The 23,758-nt window shown below is 43.9% G+C and overlaps 1 protein-coding gene across 1 annotated transcript in view; it reads right to left on the bottom strand.

Annotated features, from left to right (window-relative positions):
* The window catches only part of LOC111669049 (ERC protein 2), a 147,464-nt gene that overhangs the window by 40,455 nt on the left and 83,251 nt on the right, over window positions 1-23,758 (bottom strand). Inside the window, exon 16 of the mRNA XM_087179000.1 lies at window positions 4,184-4,331. Coding sequence (XP_087035126.1) covers window positions 4,184-4,331 — 148 coding nt within the window. The remainder of the gene's footprint in view (window positions 1-4,183; window positions 4,332-23,758) is intronic.

Here is a 23,758-nt window from a genome sequence, read left to right as displayed (position 1 = left end):
GGGGTTGTGTTGAAAGCCATCAAGGATGATAAAAAAAGAAAATGCCGCTAACCACACTTGACAGGTCATAAATTGAGTGAGTCGGAGTGCCTGATGAAAATATCGTAAGTCTGTCAAACGTCATCCATATAGCAGATTATCATTTAATTGGATTAGACGAATCCTAGTAAGAACAGTTAGCGAGTGTTTCATGTATCCTAAGGCCACAGGCGTTCTGGCCCGCGTGAAGCAACCTCATTTTAGATGTCACTGATTAAAATTACACTCAAATATGCATCTTTCTGCATGCCTGTAAATGGCTAAGTAAGACTATGTGTCCTTTGTTTGCGTGTGTGTGTGTGTGTGTGTCTGTGCATCTGTGTGAGTGTTTGTGGCTGTCATATTGCCAACATCACTGCTTTGGAGGGAGATAAGAGCCTAGGCCAACTAACATTAACAATCAGCCTAACTCCAGTGAGGCCAGCTGTCTGGGAGATAGACAGAGACAGAGTGGGTGCAGATATATTGACAGGCTCAACTTTATTCCCTTAACTGCAGATACTTCCCCTGAGAGCGGACATGAATGCAGAGCAGAAGGTGGGACTGTATACTGGATGAGGATGATTCGAGGGAAAGATATGCACACATCTCTCATCCAAGATGCTGCGGCTTTCCTTGTTTAAATGAGAGACAGCCGTGGCAGGAAGAGACAAAAGAGCCTGAGTCAGCTGTGAAGATAGGAGGGAGATGGTGTTACGGTAGTCACCGGCCTGGGGACATCGCTGCTGAGATAAGGAGCTGAGGCCTAATGACTGAGGAAACGAGCCAGTCAGGATCACAGGAGAGGATGTGGCTAGTATTAAAGAGGTTAGCAATTAGCTTAAACTGGAGAAGAGCAGCTTTAGATAAGGCGAGAACACTGACACCACGGCGAGAGGGAAAGAGACAGACAGAGATAAAGATGAAGAGTGAGGGATGGAGGAGGGCTCAGACAGACACCAGACCAGTGGTTAGAGCAGTTAAAGGCTAGGCTGAGGTGTACTGCCCTCCATGACCTCAGGTGTTGACACTAGCAGGTGTGACTGGGTGGGGCTAGACCCAATGCAACAGTTACAGAGCTGACACCTGTCATTGAGCTTAGGACAATAACTATCATATACCATGCAGCTGATGTAACAACTGTACTGCTGGTGCATACTGTAGGTGCTTCCACACAGACTCTTCTCCAGTGCTTAACACTGAAACACAAGAACTATTTTTAAAACTAATTTGTGGACGAGGGTCAAAGAGGCTGATGTGTGTTTAGCCCTTACTGCTAATCTAATAAAAACCATATTACTTGTTCTAGTTCATATAACTATAACCATATCTGGAAACATCCTTGACTGTGTGCGTGTGTGTGTGTGTATACGCACACATATACTTAATATTTAATGACCTGAGACACAAACATGAATGAATGAAGTGATGAATTGCTTCTGGAAGAGTGTGTGGTCAGGATAGCCCACATGTGGCCCTCCAGTTTATTCAAACAGACAAATACACACACACACACACACATGTAAAAACACACACACACATTCACTCTCCACTTACATATTCCTATGTGCATGTGTAAAGAAGGTGCGCACACATAAAATGTCTGTGAGGTGGAATGTGTGTGTTAATTAGTGTTAATTAGTGGCTTTGCAGAGTAAACAGCTCAGTAATGGCCTCCAGGCCTGCTAGTAGATCAGGCAGCCTGGAACAGACACAGGTGGCACTACTGGGGGAAGATGAGAAGAGAGGAGAGTTTTTTTCATTGACATCGCTAACCATAAAAGATTTGGCCCTGTACTGTAGGCTATGTCTGTGCAGTGCGTGTGTGTCTGCATGTGTATCAAAGTGCAGCTGCTGGTGTAAACATGGGCGTGATGATCCTGCTGCTGTGCTTACAGCTGCACATCCCGAACCTCAGTCCAAGCCCTCTGTACATCACAAGCCCATCCTGATTACAGCAGAGCTGTATTAACACATATGGACACAGGAGGCCAACAAGAAAGGCCTTAAACAAACAGGCAGCTGGGGAAAGCTTCATACTCCTTTAATCAGGCCTCTGTGTGTGTGTGTGTGTGTGTGTGTGTGTGTGCAACATTGCCATACTAACCCAGTAAAAGCAGAGTTACACAGTGACCCAGCTCTAGGTAGCCAGATTGTTTTACAAAAGCTGTTCTCAATGGCACATCTGAGAACACAAAATCCATCTTTTCAGTAGAGAGAGGGAGGATGGATGCTCAAGTGCGTCCAAAATGAAAGGGAGAGTGAAGCGATGAGGCAAGAGAGAGAGAAAGTCACAGAAAATGGTTCACGAAATTCATCTTCTCTCAGCTTCAAAGCACCACTGACTTTGGGCCATCCATCACTAGGATGGGACCACTCAAGAGAATTCCCACATGGGGCCGAAGTTGTTCTGACTCTCTCTTCATGAAGTCTAAACACTATACTCTCTGTGTGTGTTGTGTGTTGTGTGTGCAAACGTGTGGTTGTATCCTTGTTTATGTGTGTTTGTCTGCGCTGAAGAAGTCCTATGCCTCAAAGGGAAGCAAACAGTCTGAAAGAGAGAAGTTTGTCTTAGACCGCCTGCTTTGTGCACACACACGCACACGAGATCTTCCAAAGGAGGGATGTGGGGAGGTCAGACAGGGCACTGCTATCTGTAAATCTATCCGCTGTCTACAGATCAGTTTTCTCCTTAGAGACTCTGAGTCCCATAATTCTTCGGCATTTCCTGGTCAGTTTCCTTCCGCCATTGGCTGTTGAGGACCTCGGGAAAGCAACATATCCTGATATGTGTGTCAGTGGGTCAGAAGACAGAGAGCCGGTGTGTGTCATGTTGGGCAACATAACCTCCAGAGAGCTCGTTCTGTGGAGTGGAAGGAACCCAAGTAGAGCAAAGAGGAGCAACTTACCTTACAACCACTCAACATTAATAGATGACAAAGTCCTGCACTTTTAGGGCCCTTGTTCTAGGTGGCCATAGCACTGCCTGGTACGTAGCCGCACTTAGCGGTAGCAGATACATGGATTTATACTGTATGTGTGCCTGAAGACTTTCTGAGAAACCAGGTTTGCGTGTATAAGAAAGTGGAGACGATGAAATTGCATGTACAGTATGTGCCGCTCACTCCTCTCCCATCCCTTCCGTTCTTTACTTCTCCGCTTTTCCCCTCTTCTCTGCTGCAGGCCCAACAGGCCACATTGTGGCAATTACAGCTCATCACATCATCAGGTGGACTTTAACTGCTTGTTACCCAACGGGAAAACATGACGCATCCAATGGCGATAAACAGATAATAGGCTTTCCTTGAAATTCCTTCAATGGAATTACACCCCCTAGGAGCTGTTTACCGTTTACGAGTCACAAGCAAACATAGGTCCGCACTTAAATGCACACCCAGGCACTGCATCTGTTGACTTTTAAACGCACCATGTTTCCCAGAAGCCCCTGTGACTCAGGAGATCGTACATGTCGACTCCCTGCTGTTGCCTCATTATCGTTAGCATTCAGGTTAGCTCAGTCACTGATGTGGTCTGACCAGACCTTAATGACCAACATACCTTCATCAGCCTTGGGTCATGATGAGAGCCAGCGCAACATGGGAAATAGGTGTGTGTGCGTAGGTATGTGTGTGACTGTGTGCTGGGATCTGTGTCTCCTCTTTGACCAGAAGATGCCAGACAGCAAAGTTCGCCGGTGACTCACCAGTGATACCAACGTCTGTGACTTGAGTACATCTAATAGCTCTGATTGCAAAATTATTGTTAAGAAAGTAGCTATCGTCATGTGTTTATGTGCCTGGATTTGGTATCGCAGCTCCTGCTTGACTGGTTTGACTTATGATGACTGAATGCAGCAAGCAGGGAAGTCTATTCTGTTAACAACCAGGATTCATTAACTTCTATCTTTTCCTGGTTTTAAAGTTCAAAAGTCTGCCCGTAAAGCTGTTTTAATGCAGTCAAGGCTTCACCATCTGCAGAAGGTTTAAATTTGTAGTCCTGCTTTGATTCCCAGAATCCAGAACCTGTCCTAAATGGTGACCGCAAGGCCAGGCTCCATTTCATTCATTTGCAGGCCAGTCAACCTTTTAGACCAGGGGTGCTGTAAATTTGATTCATCGTTTATATGCATGTATAAATAGGCTGCGGTCGCATGTGGTGGATGTACCTGCTGCTTGAGCTGGTGCATGAGCCTGTCTTTCTCCCTCTTCAGAGCCATCACTTCCTCCTGGGCTTTCTTCCGTTTGGAGGAGGATAATTCCAGCAGGGCAATGTTAGCATCCTTCTCACTGATGGCTGCCAGCAAAGCCTGCTGCCTGAAGGGGTGAAAAGTGGAACACAGGGTGGAAAAGTTAAGGAGCGACGTTATCGTAAAAGGACAAAATATTAAAAGCAAGTCATATTTATTCTCCAAAGTGAAAATAAAAAGTTAGAACAAGGAAACATTGGATTTTTTCAGTTGGAAAATAAACAGGTGGACAGCACAGAGACAAAGATGCCACATCTGCAGCTGTAGGCTCTTTTACGTATGCAGATGTCAGAGCAAGCTCACTCATCCCAGAGCTCCTTAAAGTCAGACAGAGATTCCGCAGAAAAGAAAGCAGACATCTTTGAAGTGGTCTGCTAAGTGCTGTATTAGTCGTACCTCAGTGTGACTCATGGGAATGTCATAGTGTAATGGAGCCCAAATATAGTAGGCCGAGGAGGATATGACATCTTTCCCCTGTCACCGGTGGTTACCACAGTGCATGTGTGTGTGTGTGTGTGGTGGGTGGGTGACAGCAAATGACTGTCCACAGGTGCAGAGGAAACATACCACCCAAGCGTCATCATGCACACACAACCAGATGAATACATCCCCCCCCCCCCCCCCCCCCCCCGGGGCTTTAGAGAGATTGCCTTGCGTAACCCGTCTTCGCAGCAGATTGGTGATGACTATCCTCGTCATCAAGCAGGATCCTGCGAATCCACTGTTGTGACAAACACTTGTGTTATCCGCCCACTCTCGTAAACTCAGAAGCAAAAACACACTCTCACGGGTAGCCAGACACACACACCTCTTGTACGGGGGATAGTGACCTCAGAAACACTGCAAATATGATTAAAAATGGAAGGGAGAGCCTAGGAATACGCGTTTATGTGTACAGCAGACTGTGGCTTAATTTATGTATGGGTCTTTGTCTCTACAAAGTTCATCTGAATGACCATCGCAGGAGTCTCAACCTCTAACTAGTGTTTAGTTACTGAAGGTATTTTAAGTTGGATAAACATAACATGGCTGAACTCCAGACTCTTAAATCGCATTTGAAATTAGCAGGGCATTAAACCAGTATGGTAACGTAATGTGTGGGTTTGTGTGAGGTGAGGGGTAGAGGAAGAGGAGGGAGGGAGGGTGCATTCAAAATACACTTTGGACTCAATTAAAAATTGACCTGCATTGGAGTGTTTTTATTCCGTGATTTAAGTCCCTGCAGAAATAACTCAATTGTGAAAATAAACATGCTGAACTCAGAATAAAGTCCTGCAGGTCTGGGACTCAACATTTGGTGTTTTTAGTACAATTATCTGCACGCCGCATCTGGATTCTGGATTCTCCCATATTCAAGGCCTTTAATAGGCCCCTCTGTGTTCATGAGTGCTCAAGTGTGTGCTCGCATGTTGCGCATGTATTTGTGCGGGCAATGCATGTGTGTCCTGACATGGATCGCAGCAGCTAATCACACCATTCATCACCGAGCAGGACCAACGTGACACTTTTCGTCTCCCCACACCTCCACTGTTATTCCTTTTAATGCTCACTGTAATGGGAACACACACACACACACACACACACACACACACACACACACACAGACAGGCACACACACACAAACAGATCTACACTGGACTGTACCAGAGCAAGTGCTTTAGACTGCAGACTTACTCTGCTTGACCTGGCCATTCACACTGTAAAATAGTTAGAAGATTTAGTTTAAAAAAAAAAAAAATCCCATCAATAAATCCACAGATCAAACAACACTGTGATAGATTTTCCAATCCTACTTCATGTGGTCCAAATTTACATCCTCAGCCTACTAAACTTAATGATGAATTTAGCTTTTTAGTCAATGGCATCCCAATTCCGTTACTCTATCTCTGGCTGTGTTAAACAGAGTGAAAAGGTCAGGCACAAAGTCATATATGGGCAAGGAATGTGGCACAATGTGTCGCTGTTCTTAAACAATGTGTCAGATTAACAGCCCTAACCTACTCACAGAATGGCCCTCTTTACACCACACTGCCAGATATGGAAACTCAACAACAATGAGTAACATCCCAGTAGTCTCACAGCCACAACCACATCCTGATTCCATTCAGGTTTTAACTGCATGCAAACACAGCTTGGGGATAGTTTCTAAAGTCAGAATGTAACTGTAAATACAAGAGAATAATCACACTATTCCATCTCTTTCAAGGAATAATACAGTCACCATGAGACTGCATTTTCAGAATACTCTGGATATCTAAAAGGGTGATGCATGAAGTGCAGGGTCAATCTGGTGCAAGAAAAGAGTGCAGTGAAAGGTTAGGGCCACTAATCTCCCCACCACCCCCACCCCAGTAAAAGGGGAGGTTTATTTTATCTGTGTACGCATCTCAAAGCGCCAAACACAGATCCATCTCCCTCGGACCACCACTGAGTCACTTCATCAAGGATGGTTACACTCCCATTCATCAAGTTGTCTCTCCTGAATCAGCTAATGAAAGACGTGGTTTTTGCGTGTGCTGTAATTCTTTGTTTATTACACTGAGTGTTGCAGTGACAACCACCCGGTCCATCCCTGCTGAAGAAAAGCCATAAACAGAAAAAAAGTTCTCTCTGTCTGTCTGCTGCAATCCTTTACCCCAACAATTACTATAATTACTTTTTTTTTGTCTATTTATGACCAAAACATACTATATTTTGCTGTCTGTGAAGACGTGACTGTCACATCCATCTCACCTGCACCCATCTCTTTAGCACAGGTACAGACTTCCCAGCTGAGAATGACCGCCTGACCATGGGACGTTCGAAGTCTGATTGAATGAAACCTCTGAACCGATGTGGCTGCCACGGTTCGCTGCTAAAGCTGAATCACTTCCAGTCTCTAAATTAACACGGCAGATTACGGTACTGTCTCCTTGCGGCTGTTCTCTTGAGTAGCACTGCATGATTCTGCTGAGTGATGTCTTCCTAAAACAATAAAAAGGGGCATTATTATGATTAGCCAGGCTGTAAACTTTGTCTCCCACATCCTCAATCAGTGATTGTGTGAGCATTAAGTGTGTGTGTGTGTGTGTGTGTGTGTGTGTGCCTGCGTGTGTGTGCTGATTAATATTACTCACAGTCTTTGAACCCGAATCACACTGGGGTATTTAATCACATTTAATTTGAGCAGCCATTTGGCATTTGATGTAGAACACGCTCGCAATGCACATAAATCTAGCAGACAGGATTCATCTATCTGATACAACCATACACACGCCACACACACACACACACACACACACACACACACACACACACACACACACACACACACACACAAAAAGACAAATGTTTGTACTGCATCTGCTGGCTGATCGTGAGTGGGTGAAGCCTCTCTTTTTCCTCCCTTCTTGTCTCACTCCCTGCTTAACTTAGACTTGGCGTGTCTTGGACAAACAAAGGATTATCTTCATTTCCTGTCTGATTGAAAGGGGCGACAATGAAATGGTTTTTCATGACAAACTTGTGATTAGTCTTCATAAAAGTCAGACCCTATGCACTGAGAAGTCAAAAGGCACTTCAATAAAAGGACAAATAAATCCCACTGCTGGATCTCCAAAAAAAGACTCATCTCCTTTAGTTTTTACATTCTACTGAGATAACAATATTTTTGGCTGATAAGATAAACATGAGGCTCACATAAACAGCTGTGTATTTTGATACATCTCACATGTCTCGTATTTTAACTTAGTGTTGCGAGAGAGCATGCAAGGCTCTGTAGAATAGCCCAAGCTGGACTGACAACTTATTTATAAAGGGTGAAATCCTCCGCTGGACTAGAACATGTGATTCCAATTGAACCTTCATGGTCCCTGGGACACATTGAGACATTTGGATCTACAGAGGTGGGAGATGGATGGCTAAAGTACATGACCATGCGATGAGAGGTGAGAGGGAAAGAGAGTGTGTGTGTGTGTGTGTGTGTGTGTGTGTGTGTGTGTGTGGAATGCAAAAGAGTGGAAGAAGAGAAGGGTGAGGAGACGTGAGGCGGAAGGACATAATTCAGGACAAAGGAAAGAAAAACACAGAGAGAAAACTTTGATGAAGATATCTTTGAGGTGGAGCTGCTGTCGGAGGACGGTGATGTCACAGGGCAGATGGGAGACTGGCAGGCCAGACAGATTTCTGGGTGACGATGGGGTTAAGATGGGGTCAAGAGTGAACATATGTGTACATTTGTGTGAAACAAATTCAAAGGAAGAAGACGTGACGTGACGGATGCTGTAGCTGTGAAGGGGTAGAGAAAGCACGGCAGAGCGACAGGTAAAGAATAGAAACGATCAGAAAAAGGAGAGATGGCGAGATAAGAAGGCAATAGAACAAGGGGGAAGCATGTGTTAGAGGAGAGTGACTGCTACCTGTGCTGCATAAGAAAAGAGGGAAGAAAAGGAGAGGTGGAGCTGCTGTCGAAGGACAGAGAGGAGCACAACGGAGCAAAGAAGAAAGGAGCAAAGGTAAAGATTTAAGAGTCCCAGCCTCCCCTAAATCAGCTCAGCGCACTCCATGTTGTTATTCCTAGGCGTCACGGTTGAAGGATATGTGTTTATAATTTGTGTTATGACTTTACTTGAAATTATGAGTGTGGAGACTCAGTGGGACAGAAACAGATGCGTCCGTGTGATGCCCGAGGGAACCATCAATACTGTCTGCCCCTAAGTGCAGTATGTGCATGTGTGTGTATGTGTGTGTGCATTTGCCTGTCTGTGCACACATTTGTGCTTTCATGTCCTTATGTGTGATGTATTTTGTTAGCAAGAACGCGGGGAGCCTACTAATATCTGTTCCAAGAACATCCATTATGAGTCCTTCTAGTTTGTGATCATGCATTTCCACCACTTAACTGTCCGGCTCTGCAGAAACATTCCACGGGCATTTTATGGCCGAGCCTTGATTGTGAGTGTGTGAAGGTGCAGCACAAAGTCGGGGGGCCCCTGGCTAGGCGGTACTAGAGGCCTGTGGTGAGAGCAAGCAGAGGACATGAGAATAGGGCATGGTTGAGTGACACTATTATTTACGGCCTTGGAAGACCGTGTTATTTATAACTGAGGAGGTAGGGAAAATGTCTATTTCCAACATAAAACACATGCTCTGGCTTCATTTGGTAAGCTTACTGCAAAGCCAGTTGAGATGGTAAATCTGTGTTTCAACTCTAAATGTGAGTTAAATGCATTTTTATGAGGTCCAAGTTTTGGCTACCTTAGGTGGGATTAGCTCCATGCTAACCCGTAGCAGCTAACCTGCAGCCACATGCCAGCTCTACCTATTACCCACTTCCTTCTGTTTGCTTCCCTAGATTAAAGCCTTTATCTATCTTAATCTGTAAAATAGGATTTATCCATACCCACCACAAACAAAATTTGTATGCCTGTCTTGTTGGGAAATTCATGTCAACTCCAATATTCCTCTTGAGCAGTTATATTAGACATTTCATGCTAATCCTGGGCTTTAAGCAAGAATGTTAAACTTAACATGCTAACCTTGAGCTGTGCTTCCCAAGAAAGATCCATGACAGCAGATGGTTCTACCAGGACTTGGCCAGGTTGTGTGTGTTTTCACTTCACTAATAAAATATACAACCCACTTACTCTGCTCACCCCCACTCCTACACTAGTGCTCTGACTGGTGGAAGGGGAAGGTTGGGGTGGGGGGTGGGGGGGGGTCTAATTGAAAGAGTATGTATCAGTTTTACAGCAACAAGGGGGAAAATACGAGGGGACAAAAATCAACAAATCTGCCAAAACTAGCCAAATGTTTAGAGTGGGAGCAGGGACGAGGAGAGATGGACGACTGCTCCCAGAGATGAGCAGGACCAGACGACCACCGCTGCATTCCAGTCACAGAGAGTGGGAGAGAGACAGAGAGACCCAGACAGACAGAAAGAGAGAGAGAGAGAGACCAGGTGGCTGTGCATGTGTGTATGTGTGAATGCAGACAGATGAGATGAAGATATCATTCTAGCTTTTCTCTCAAAACTTAGACTATCTTATCAAGGCAGAGGAAATATCTAAAAGACAAACTTTTAATTGCAATTTAAATATATATATCAATATAATAGGTTTTAAATTCATTGTTCAACATTTTGGAATATGTGTTTATCTGCCTTTTGTCAAAGAAAGCGAGATAAGAAGACTGATGTTAATCTCATGTGACTGGACTGGAAGCAGGGGAAACTGATAGCATGGCTCTCTCCAAAATTCAGAAATATGCTTACTAACATATCTGAAGCTGACTAATGAACGCATGAATGTATCTTCAAATAATTAATCATCAAAAATTAATTAAAAAATAAAAAAAAATAAAGAAAAAGCTTCGGGGTTTGGGGGGAGTTTCATGCTGGAAGTGTTTCTTGGGGAACACCGGCCACTGTGCCTCTGCAAACCCAAGTCATACCCCAAGTCATATATTCATAGTGAGGCTGCTAAGATTGGTACCACTGTGTTTGTACACCTATACCCAAACAGTACTCACTGACCATATCTGTCAGTGTACACGATAGCATATTAAGAAGCAAAAAAAAAAATCAGCACATCCAACTTAACTCCCCTTAAAATCACAAACTGACATTTTGATATTTTCTGTCATGTAAGGATTAAACAAATAAGATAGGTGTAAATAGGACAGCTTTAGAGGTGTTGGCAGGTGTGTTCTTCACTCTGGGCTGAGCCAGGTTTCCCCGCTTTCCAGTCTTCACGCTAAGCTCAGCTACACACATCCTGCGTCTAGCTCTATTTAACACACAGCTATGAGACTGATATCTTCTCATCTAACTCTATGAATGAATGCAGATAAGCACATTTCCTAAAATGACGAACTACTGAAGCACAAACTGCAGACGGTCTGACTGAATGACTGGTGGGGGGTTTTGTCCTATCTCACTTCCAGCTCCATTGCGTCACCTTCTGAGTATCAAGGGGTTGGTGGATTCCTGTTGTTGTAAAAAAACAATGGATAAACAAACAAGGCCTCGTGGGGTGTCAGTGATGATTATGATGTCACCAGCAGCTTTTTCCCATTTGGATGACCTTGGGTGTCTCCATGTGTGCCCGTGTTGGCTTGAGTGCCTGTGTGGGCGTACTTTTTTCCTGCGTAACCTCGGTCTTTCACATTAATGCGAGAAAAACACAATCCAAATCAGATTACGCAAAGCTTCTGCCAATCTTTAGAGCCGTCTGGCATAAGGCCCGCCTACACAGCTTCAACCAATAAGGTGAGCTCTGACCCCGAACCTCCAGGGACCCCACCAATAGCCAAGCAGCGATTTTCACTCTCTGAAAGAGGAGGTTTGTTTTCTGTCTTTATCATCGCTTAGCTGACTGACAATGTCTCCCCAAGGCACAACAAACAAGACGGGGGGTACTGTACTGTACCACACACGTGTGGGGCTCCCCTGACTCGCAGTTATACACAAGTACAGGCACACACACAAACACACAAACACACACACACACACACACACACACACACACACACACACACACACACATACAGCAGCTGGGTTGTTTAAAGCTCCATGTCATCTGAGAAAGAGAGGTGAGGGTCACAGAATGAGTAACACAGCTCCAGTCACACTACTGTAAGAACACACACACCGAGGGAGGGGGAAACATACACACATATGCAGCGTGTTAAGAAAGAGCACTAAGGCCTCAGTATAAACACTGATGAGTTATGCCCCCCCCCACCTCCCCACCCCAACTTGTCTGTGTCTGAACCCACCAGAGCACTGTCCCACCACAACCCCCCCTCTTCCACATATTTTTAACATCAAAAGATGAAAACTACAATATGTGGCAAAGGGGAGGGTGTTTTGTTGAGGTCACGTTAGATCAAAGTAGAGCAACCAAACCTTCAAAAGTTCAATTTAAAGTGACAGAACAAATAAAAGCAGTGAATCCAAAAAAATTTGATAAGACGGAATAAGATATTTTTTGCTTCTGATCAGAATTGCTGCTGTTTCATCATCTCTTGACAGACAAACTGATAAAATTCAATTTATCATTTCAGCACTTAAGACACTTGAAAGCAGATTCTCCATCCCCTTTTTTCTGCGTTTTTCCTTTCTTTGTCTAATCATAACAAACAAAGTAAGCTATATTTGCATATTACACACGAACAGTAGCATTATTAGTTCTCTCACTTTTCCTCTCTTTCCGTACCGGGGTGAGAGAGGAGCTACAGCGAAGCCTCTACTCTAAACTGTCAGTAATGTAAACTGGAAATACCAGGAGGGCACCTTCTGCGCTGCGTCATTTGACATGGAGATCCTCTGGTGTTGTCTTGTGTGTGTTCCACTGTGTTAAAAATAAACCTCTGTCAAGTTCATCATGGGATCTTGGGCCGGAAGGCCACCACAGTATGTGGTCTTTTTCTCTCCCCATCCTCATTCCACCCCCCCCTTTTCTTTTGCCAATCAAAGAGAGGAGCCACTCATCGAGAAGGGGAGAATGGCATCACCTCCGCCTTGGACCTCTCTATCATTCGACTTCTCTCTCCCTCTATCATTCTGTATATGGCTCCGCCGTGCCCTATACTCACTCCAGAGTGGGGCTAAATATTAAGTTCAAGGAGGTTATGCAAACACGTTGAAACAGCCATCCTTGGCCTAAGTATTACCCTGAACCCTTCAATTACCCGCCTTGCTTTCCTCTCTCCCCATTCCTCCTGCCTTTCCTGTCCTCCGTACGGGTTCTCTCACTCCGGTCATCTAACTGCAGCCTGGAAATACAGCGCACACTCATGACGTGGGGCCAAAAAGCCTTAAAATATCAGGGGCAGAGAGTACAACATAGCGGCGCACTATTACACACACGCGCACACAAACGTGCACCCAAAATACACACGTACACACAAACCGATGAAAGATGGGTCCAGAAAACAGTGGGAGCGAGTACCCCTGGTGTATTTTCTGTGTTCCAAATCTAGGGCCTGGCGGTGGACCACAGCTGAACCACAGCCGACATGCGGTGGAATGGGAGGCCACCACACTCACTTCCCTTAAAGGAGCCATAGAAACACATACACATACGGGCCATTACAGAATAACACACACTCAGACGCTCAGACACACATATCCACACATGTTCGGCAATTTCCTGGATAGCACTGTCATGACGATGGGAGTCCATGTTTAAAAAGTGGTTTGAGGTGAAGGGACAGATCTGTATGGGCTGTTTCCCACAATGCTTTGCCAGACAATTACACAACCCAATTAATGTGGTTACTACAGCACAGCTAGGACTTTGCTCTGTGCAAAGGCGGGTGAGCGTGCGCGTAGGCGTGCGTGAGAAAGAAGATGTGTGTACGCTCCTTTGGCCTGTATTACTCTCTGAATTATAGCTTTCCTTGGAGCTTGGACTCGTCGATTTCCCGTCAGTGTGTAAAGGACACGCAAGGTCACACCAGCATTCACCCCACACTCCATCAGCCAATCACAGTTATTTCCAATCACAGCCACATGAGCTCAACTATTATAAAAGCTGGATAGCTGGAAAACTACACAGAACATGTTGTGTGTCTTTCCAGCACAGAGCTCTGTTTCTTTCATAGAACGAAACCTGAACCAGAACTAAATGATGAGAGAGGCGTTTTTTTTTGTTTTTTTTCAAGTAAAACATGGTTTTTGAAACTTAATTATATAGTGTAAACATTTTTTCACAGTTAGACCAACATAAATCCTTAAACAATGTGCATACATGTAATATAGTCTGTCACACTCTGTTATACAACATTTCACAGACTCAGCAAAACAAACTTTTGATCAGACGCACCTGTCTAACTTTGTTGAAATTTTATATTTGTATTTTTTGTGTCATTGTATAATTATTATTTTTAATTGTGGTAGCATTTTAATGTTGTAGCGGTTTGAAGTACAGCTGATTCATACACTGTTGGGTGGGTTAAAATGATAATTCATCATCCTGCTACACATTGAACATGTTGTTCATAGATTTCACATGTAAAATCTGCAAAACAGCTCGCAACCATAGCTGTCAAATAAATGTAGGAGTCAAAAAGTAAAAAGTTTCCCTCTGATATGTAGTGGAGTCAAAGAATTGAGAAACTAAGGAAGTGTGAGTGGCCTTAGGTTCTGTGCTTGAGTAAATGTACTAACCACCTGCACGCACAAAGCTGCATGCGAGTAGATCGCCACATAGATTGAGCACATACACATACAGTACACACTCACACATCTGCTAATAATTAGCAACCCCGTGATTCCAATCTTGGTTAATAGTTTTCTTTTAATGAAGGACGGTAAAATGTAAGTAAAAAAAAAAAAAAAACACCTCACTATTATTTCCCTGTCAATACCCACAGGAATACACACATTGGGAATTACCCCGCACATATCTGACACATTCACACACACACAAACGCTATGATAAACTTACAGTCGTGGGTTCCAGCGTTAAAAAAAACAAACAAAAGACACACTGAGCTGTACTGGCACACAGTAGCCACACAGGTAGACGCAAGGACACACACATGTGCACGCACGCACGCACGCACGCGCACACGCGCACGCACGCACACACACACACACACGCACACACACACATACAGACATAAACAACCACACCGCTCTATAATCTGGGTAATTTGTACGTTGAAGCCAGTGCAGACAGATCATGCCTCTGGTACACCGAACCTGTTGCATCATTTAATGTGCTTGTTCGACAGTTGGTGTGTAAATTTCCCAATAGAAACGTACCCTCATTTGTAAAGTATAGTTCTGAATGAGCTTCATGTGAGAAGACACATTCAAACAAATCGCGCTCTTGTCATAACGGCGTTTCTTGTTCTTGCTGAGAGCTGAGTGTGCGATTATACATTTTTACGAGAGCGAGAGTATGAAAATTGAAGCTGCAATTGTGGACGCAAAGTGTACACACACGTGTGCACAAGCATGACACAGCAAAAGTGTGTGCCTTGTAATCAGTGCAACAACAAAAAAAAAAAGTAGACTTGCTCTTTGACTTTTTTTGCTCCCTGCCTCGGGTTTCCTTGCTGGACTCAGCACAGTTTCCTACAGTCTTTGTTATGCTCGGTCTGCTCTTTCTCTCAAACGTGCATAAAATTATAAACTGATCCACAGACAACATACACACAAAAACACAGACTGCACTGAACCGTTGTAAGTCCTCGGCCGGCCCTCCCACACCTGCGCATGGATTCCAGCATACGTCTGGTTTTTAATAAACAGACCAGTGGTAGTGTGCAGTCAGATGCTGCTGACAGACTCACTGATTTCCAGATAGATAACACACACACATACACGGCCAAGCCAGCTCCCTTGGCAGATTACATCACAGTTATTGTAACAATGGCTTCCACTCAGTGCTTTTGCTGGCTATGGTTACATACAGGAGGGTGTGTATGTGTGTGAACAAGTTTGTTTCTTTTACTAGTTATTGATTCTTTCATGATCATTCTGTAGTGTCAGTTTATTGTAATGTTGCACTAAAAATATGTCAGTTTCTTTTTTTTAAATGGACACAAAATGTAGAAACAAAGTCAAATGTGTTTGTGTTTATATGCAGAAGAGAGACACAGGTTGATGAATCTTCCTCTATGTGTGTGTGTGTGCGTGCTGTGACCATCATGATGTGTTGTTCTGTGCAAAGACGCAGATGCGCTCCCCTGAGACACACACACACACACACACACACACACACACACACACATACACATATACACACACACACACACACACACACACACACATACACATATACACACACACACAACCAAAACTTTATTAAGGGGGCACTGCACCCTCTTGCTGACCTTACATCACTCCTCTCTTTGTGAATGCCATTCAGCTATTACACTCAGTATTACATCTTCACATATGACAGGGAAGATTCAGACTTCCCACTATCAGTTTCTTCACACAGATCTACCAATAATCATCAATAACAATAACAGACAATAAATTCAAATATAAAGCATTGCGTTCTATTCTCTTATCAGAAGCAGACGAACACCGTGAAGCCATTTTGCAAGTGACAAAACGATTTCCTGTGGAGGTCTTTAAACGTCTAACCTAGAAGCACTCGTAGACTACAAGCTAATAATACAGTGTGTTAATTGACTGACCATACAGTAAGTAACAACACACGACTGACCTATATACAAAATGTCTTCCCATTCCCTCTGAGCACGACCTAACAATGAATCAGATTAGAGTGTAAAAGACACAGTCCTGGACCCCCTCTGGCCGCCCCGCTTTGTCCGTATGCATGTGAAGATTTGTTTAGGTGTGTGTGAGCTGTGTTGTAAATATCGTGAGCATGGTGTCTGTTTTCGGGGGTTGTTAGGTCTCCTGCCACTGTTAAGATATAACGGAGAGAAGGCAGGTGTGTTTTTGCGTTTCCCGAACTTTGAAAGGGAAACCTGCTGAGATTCCGCAGAAAGGCGGGGAGTGTTACAGAGAAAGTGGCAGATAGTCAGTTGGCGTTTAGAAAAACAAACAAACTTACAGCTCAAAAAAGTGTGTGTTCATTTTACATACTCTTTCCACTATGATAGCATGATGTGCATTAATTAACAGCTCAAATTTTAAATTTTTTTTTGCAGAGGATGGTCCGGAGACCACCTCAGAGCTCCGGGAGATCCAAAATAAGACTCTGTCGGGAAGGGCACAGACGCACGTACAAACATTTTGACATGAAAATCTGTCCGTGTCACAGAACATCAACTTTAAAAGGAGGTGAGGAGCATGTGAGGACTATGAGTTAGCAAGCAAGAAAGAAAAAAAATGTTTATTTGCTCTTTTATCTTCAGTCATGCAGTCAGACATACCAGGAAGCTGCTTAGAGGTTTGGGGAAACACTGGCACGAAACACACTCTGACTGACATGTCAAGATGTCTGCAGTGTGGTCGTGCGTGCAGATACATGTGGGCCTGTGCTTCTGTGCGAATGTTGCATGAACGGGATCAGTGTTTATCCTGCATGTGTATTGTTTGTGCCAATGTGTCTGTGTGTGCGCGCGCATGTGCTTATTGTGCAGCCGAGCTCCCGAAGTGACATGTCAGGACACTGATGTCAGGAAACTGAGACACTCTTGAGTCTGATAAACAAACCATGCCAGGAGGAAGATCTAAACAATGTGCCGCAATTGCTTTATTACTCAGTGTTTGCCCTAGGTGTCGTGTTACCGAAGTCTTCACAACCATAAAAGCCTTCTCTACGGTTCAGCACTGTGTTTGTGTGTGTGTGTGTGTGTGTGTGTGTGTGTGTGTGTGTGTGTGTGTGTGTGTTTGCTCTGGCAGAGGCTCCCCTGTGACTGGTTATATTGGACATGCTCAAACAAAGCTAAACACACAACAGGAGCCGCAAGCAATTAGGGCCTGCCATAGTGCATAACTCCTCTCTGAACACCCTCTGTTTCCCCTCACCATCCACAAGTCTCTGCTGCCATGAGTCTCCATCCACAACACACACACACATATCAGTCTCAGCAACATTTGCGTGCTCACTCTGCGCTGGCATCCTGTGTGGCATCGGGAGCAATAACACTGTTTGTGTGTATGTCATCTTCAGCATTAAATGTAAACCTCAGTGGGAAGAACATCGCTGACTGGCACGGGAATGCATGTAATGCTAGCAGGCAGCTTAATCCTCTGGATTAATACACATTAGGATGGTTTAGCGGAGAGCCGGGTGGGCCCTGTGTCTCCATTTCATCCTGTCACTGGGGCAAATTTGTCTCTATCCACATTATGATGATACACCTACTTGCTTTCCTGACTTTACTGCTGTTTGATGCATTTTAAGACATACAATTTTTTTAATTTATTTTTTTTATTTCTTACCTCTCTCTACTGCTGTGGCTTCTGCACAGTAGATGATTAAGACATCCTGTTATTGCAGAGCAAGGCCAGTCACATTGACTGATGGATATCCAGTTTGAATCAGATCGTCTGGAGCCTGAGCAGAGGGTGATATCTCACTGCCTGTGGCTTGGAGAGCAGACACAGTGAAGATCTGTTTCAAATCAATGTAAGAAAAACGGGTAAACTCAATCTGGGTAGACCTCTTTCTCCCTCTGCCCCCATAACCCCAACTCTCTCCTCCTCTCTCTTTGTCTTTCTGGCTCTCTCTTGCTGCGTTTGGGTGTCTCTTTGGCCTTTTGTCACTGAACACCTCATAAGGGAGACTTTTCTTTAAGCAAAAAAAGAAAAAGAAAAAGAAAAACGTGAAGGAAGACAGGATGGAGAGATGGAACATTGCTACAGTTGGAGACAGGGTGTTGGGGTAGGGTGTGTGTATTTGTGTAGTGGGGGTACGCCTGTACCAGTTGTGTAGTAATAAAGCTAATGATTGCCATCTGGCCAGCGAACAGATTCCCAAATTCTTGTTTTTTCATGTCACTGAGTTACCAGGCCATTATTACAGCCCGGCCTGTGTGCCACTTCTTTAAACCAAACCATTACTTTAAGCTTAAGACCTGGTTAGACTGAATGAGATGCAGCATGTGCTCAGATGTTATTGATAAAGCCAAAACGATGTACATGTGTGTGTGTGTGTGTGTGTGTGTGTGTGCGAGTACGTGTATTTTCTGTGGATATGTGTGTGTACGACAGGAACAATGACACAATGACAGTCCTCGCACCGCAAACACACGCAGCAGTGTTTTTGTGTGCGAGTGTACGTACTGCATGTGCACTTGCACTAAGTTGCTCATCAATTTGGGAGTATGTCAGGGGACTGCATACCTCACCATGTTTGTCCTATGTGTGTAAACCTTTTGTAGTGGCTAGCGTAGCTCTCCTGTTACACACACACATGTTCTTTATGGGCTGGCTAATGGAGCTGAGCTCTTCCTGCCTCTGTGATGTGGTTTACTGTTGTTTGATGTGCTCAGGAATCCTGCATAGGAGAGCACCCCGAGCTGATCTTATCACATAAAAGCCTTTGCAATGGAAGAAGACACTCAACTCTCTTTTTTAACTTAATAGAGATGTGTCCCTGTGTGTGTGTGTGTGTGTGTGTGTGTGTGTGTGTGTGTGTGTGTGTGTGTGAGTAAGTAAGTAAGTGCGTGTACACATGCACACCATTTCTCTAATTCAATCGAGTGTGTAACCCAAGGCCAAACACACACATTTGATTTCAGTAAATGCTGAACCCGGAGACCCATGGCTAGAACGGACCAGAGACATGTCAGATATGTCAGCGCACATTACTGTGAGTGCGTGTGTGTCTGTGTGTGTGCGCATGTGTTTGTGTGTGTGACAGAGGGAGAGAAAAAAACAGAAGAAGAAAAAAAAGGGATTTTACTTTTGTTATTTCTTTTTTCTTTTTTCTTTCACTTTGAAATGATGTCATGCGTGAGGACTGTATATTTAAGACGCATGCATGTAAGTGCACCTGCTTAGTCGGTGCTAGTCAGAATTAACCCATTCAACACTCTGAAAGCTGTTTTTACTAGGTTTCCACTCTATCTATTTACAGGCATAGCAAGTCTGTGTCTTATGTAGGTATGCCATATATTGATATTTACCAGATAAGTGAGCCTGCTGAAATCCCAACATCAGGCCTGTGAGTAGTATTACAGTTTATGTTAAAATTTTAGACAATTTAAAATTGAGTTTTTTTGCACGCATGTTTAAATTAATTTAACATAATTATCTGTATATGAATGCAAACAGAAGACTGGAATATAAAAACCACATGGGCCTTAATGGAAATGTTTATTAATAGTGTCAAACAAAAAGTGAAGGTTTTAGATTTTGTCACTTTCATTTTCATTCTCTTATTTCCACTTGTATATGAAGTGAAAGAACCAAAAAACTCAGCCCACTTGTCCTTAACACCTTCATCAGTGTAAAGATCTAAACTCTTTAACCTGATGAAGGTATCAGGACAGATGGACAAACTGTAAATTACGTAAAATGATCAACATTATGCGGTTTTGGGTCCAGTGCATCAGTTTATAAGACCCCGTGTTGTACAACTACTTTGTAATATCTGTATATCAAGTGAAATTAATTAATTGAGTCAATGATTTAGACCCGAGCTCAGTTTTCTTAGCGGTTTTCTTGAAAAGTCATACTGTTTTAACTAACAGCAGTCCCCTTGATATACAGACAACATCTCCACTTGTACTGAAGACAAAATTAGATAATTATGAGGCAAGATCTGACATTATAGGGAGAACTTTTTGTATACTGTATGCCAAGTACGTTCTAGTGATTCCTTAACTGTGTTTAAGACATTTGTGCATCCCAGTTACTTAAGTTATGACAATTTGTGTTTTTGTTTTTTTTTCCATGCAAAAAGCATCAATGGGTTCTTCTGGTTGAGCATAAACACAGATGGAAATGAAAGGAAGCAAGTCGCAACCTCTGCAAGAGCAATGTCAACCTCCAGTTCTCTCCAAACGCTTAACACTTCATAATAACAGAAATGTATACATATTCAAAACCGGAGGTATCAGTTACAGTAATGTCAGGGTACGCACATACACTCTTGCTCAGGCTTTGAATATTGCATGTTAGAATGACAAAATGACACAACAAACTATTCAACGGTTCTCTGATCCTGACTTGAATTACTCCAGACATAAACATGCATATCCCTCGTATCAAGACATTCATGAATGCCCACATTCTCAATCACGCATGCACGCTGTCTATATTCCGTGTTTCATCTACGGCCTGAAAATCATGCCATTGTCTTTGCTCACAAGCCCTCAAGCCATTCTTGTCTCTGCAGGATCCCTGTTTTGTTTGCTTAGTGGTGACCAGTCCTGTCTCTGTGCAGTCTGTCCGCCCACATGAAGGCCTCTTATGTCTTATTGATGCTAGCTTTAAAGATGAAGGACTACACAGATTAAACTGCGGTTGCCATCTTGAATAGATGTGACGCTTGCTCCAAATAAACTTTGGGTTTTACTTTCGTGTGTGTGTTTTTTTTCTCTTCCCTTCTCTTTTCAGTGGGGTTTGCTTTGCTTTTTCTTGGACATCAACGTTGATATCGTAAAAATGAGACAAAACTTTTATTGCGGAGTTGTGAAAGTTAACAGTGTCTGTGATGTTAATTTCTATCCACAAACAAATAAGACAAATGTAACTTTTGTTTTTATGAGATTTGAAATCCTAGTGGTGAGTTTAACTCCACTGATTCCTTCTTTCTCTCCTGATTTTTTTTTTTTTTATATTCGTCTTATTCTCTTTCCACCCTTCTCCTTTCATTTCCTCTTCTCCCACTTTCCTCTCATTTCTTCGCTCCTCTCTACTTTCCAGGCATAAACTCTGGATACCCACCGGCCCCGAGAGAACAGTCATGTTTCCAATATGTCTCCATTTAGCAAGACCAAATGAACAAGAGCAGGGCCAAAACAAGAGCAGGAAAAATCATCACATAGCCACTGGCACAATCTGCTTATCTTTCACTGCTAATAGCTCTCATGCTCTTCACATCATTGCTCCTATGTGCACATGCACGGACGCACGCGCATGCACGCACACGCACACACACACACACACACACACACACACACACACACACACACACACACACACACACACACACATATAGACAAATTCATGTATGCACATGTTGTTCTTTGGGCACAAACACATTCAGTGCACATCAGTGAGGATACACACGCTCATCCAAACTTGCTTGGGCTGTTTCCTGCCACTGCCGAGAAGTGCATAATGATAATTACAGTTTGGGTCTACATCCCTGAATTAACCAGATCAGACACACACACACACACACAATCCAGAAGTGCCAGGGGCTGTTGTGGTGTATGTGGACTGGTGTGCAGCGTTGGAGCAGCCCAGCGCTACTATTGTTCTCCATTAAAACCTCCTGGGAACCATCACAGCAAGTCTGGGAGATGTGCAGGGCTAATAAAACTCCAGTCAAACCAACAAAGAGTCAGAAAGGCCGAGCCTTTACTGAAGTCTTTATGTAACGATATTTTATTTTGACGGATGAAAATTCGGTGAGAATGTGTAGAAGTCAAAGTTCTCAACAGAAATGAAGGGAGAGAAAGACTCGGGGGCAGACAGATAAAGACAGAGACAGACTTACACCCAGATAAAGACAGACAGATGTTGCCAGGGAAACCACAGAAGAGAAAAACAGGAGCCGGGGCTCAGGTGTGTGTGCCAACCACAGGGGCTTGGAGGTGTTTACAGCGTGTGAATATGTGCCAGTAAGCCCCACTGACTCACTTGTGTGGGTACACCAGCATTTCCAGTGCCCATGATGGTAAACCATGAGGGCATTTCGCGAAGCCACTGTTTTAGTGGCTGTTTTACAACACGGCGCATCCAACAATGTATTACATGCAGCTGCATTTAAAATAACCCATCCCTCCTCCTTTCTACAATCTCTCGCTGCTGCACACGGTCTTTGCGCTTTCAATTCACCCCTTCTTCCATCTCCATCTCTGCTGCTGTCCATCTGTACATGTATCTATCTGCATATCTGTGTGTCTATCCGTTTCTAAATGCAGATCTGCTTTGGTGGCATGACCGTGTCTATCTACACTGACCGTACGTCCTCGCTTGACCCCCTCCTTCCCCTCATTCCTTTGGTGACCCTGAGGGCAGGACAGCCGTTAAGGAGGCCGTCACTGGTCACCTCTGGGTGCTGTGAACTAGGCTGTCTCTTTATGGCTGCAGGGCCCACCTAATCAATTGCCCACTCATGCACACACTTAAATGCCACCCCCCTAACAGACAGACAGACAGACAGACAGACAGACAGACACACGCACACACACACGCACACACACACACACACACACACACACACACACACACACACACACACACACACAGGACTTCCAATCAATTAGTCTTGAGATTTATACAAGCGAGTAAACTTGGGGGTGTTAGTCTCCCTTAGGCCAATCAGATTGGGCTTTCCCAAGACTTCCACACCAGCCAAATGAAGCTTATTAGCTCTGTGTGTGTGTCTGTGTGTGTGTGTATGTGTGTGTGCGTGCAAGTATGTGCACGTTCATGTGTGTTTGCGACTGACACTAATTAGCAGGGCTAGTGCACCTACTTCCTCAGGACCATTTCCTGTGATAGTAATTATTAGGTATGTGTGATAAATTCCAGGCCCTCGTCCACCCGTCCAGAGATAGAACAAGACAAAAGGAGAAAAACAGACAAAAAAGAGAGGGAGGTAGACCATTTAATACTCAGAGGAAGCTAAGGAGGTCAGTGTTAAAAGAGTGATGAAGTAAAAGTAAGAAGAGAGAATGAAAGAATGATTTTACTCTAGTGAGACGAAACATGACTCAGTACGTAGGTAAAAGCAGTTTCCACATGCAACATCTCCCCGTTGCCTCCTCGATGTGGCCTCCCCCGTCTTCTTCTCTGGTTGTCAATCATTGCATTCTTTTTTGTTTTTTGTGTGTCACATTTGCCCCATCTTCATAATGTCAGTCTTCAGATTAGGACAAGACGTTCTTTCTGTTTCT

The sequence above is a fragment of the Seriola lalandi genome, unplaced genomic scaffold, assembly GCF_002814215.2.
Source record: "Seriola lalandi dorsalis isolate HSWRI2012SDOR001 ecotype SW California unplaced genomic scaffold, Sedor1 jcf7180002054767, whole genome shotgun sequence".
Lineage (NCBI taxonomy): Eukaryota > Metazoa > Chordata > Actinopteri > Carangiformes > Carangidae > Seriola > Seriola lalandi.
This window is presented reverse-complemented; position numbering and strand designations above follow the sequence as displayed.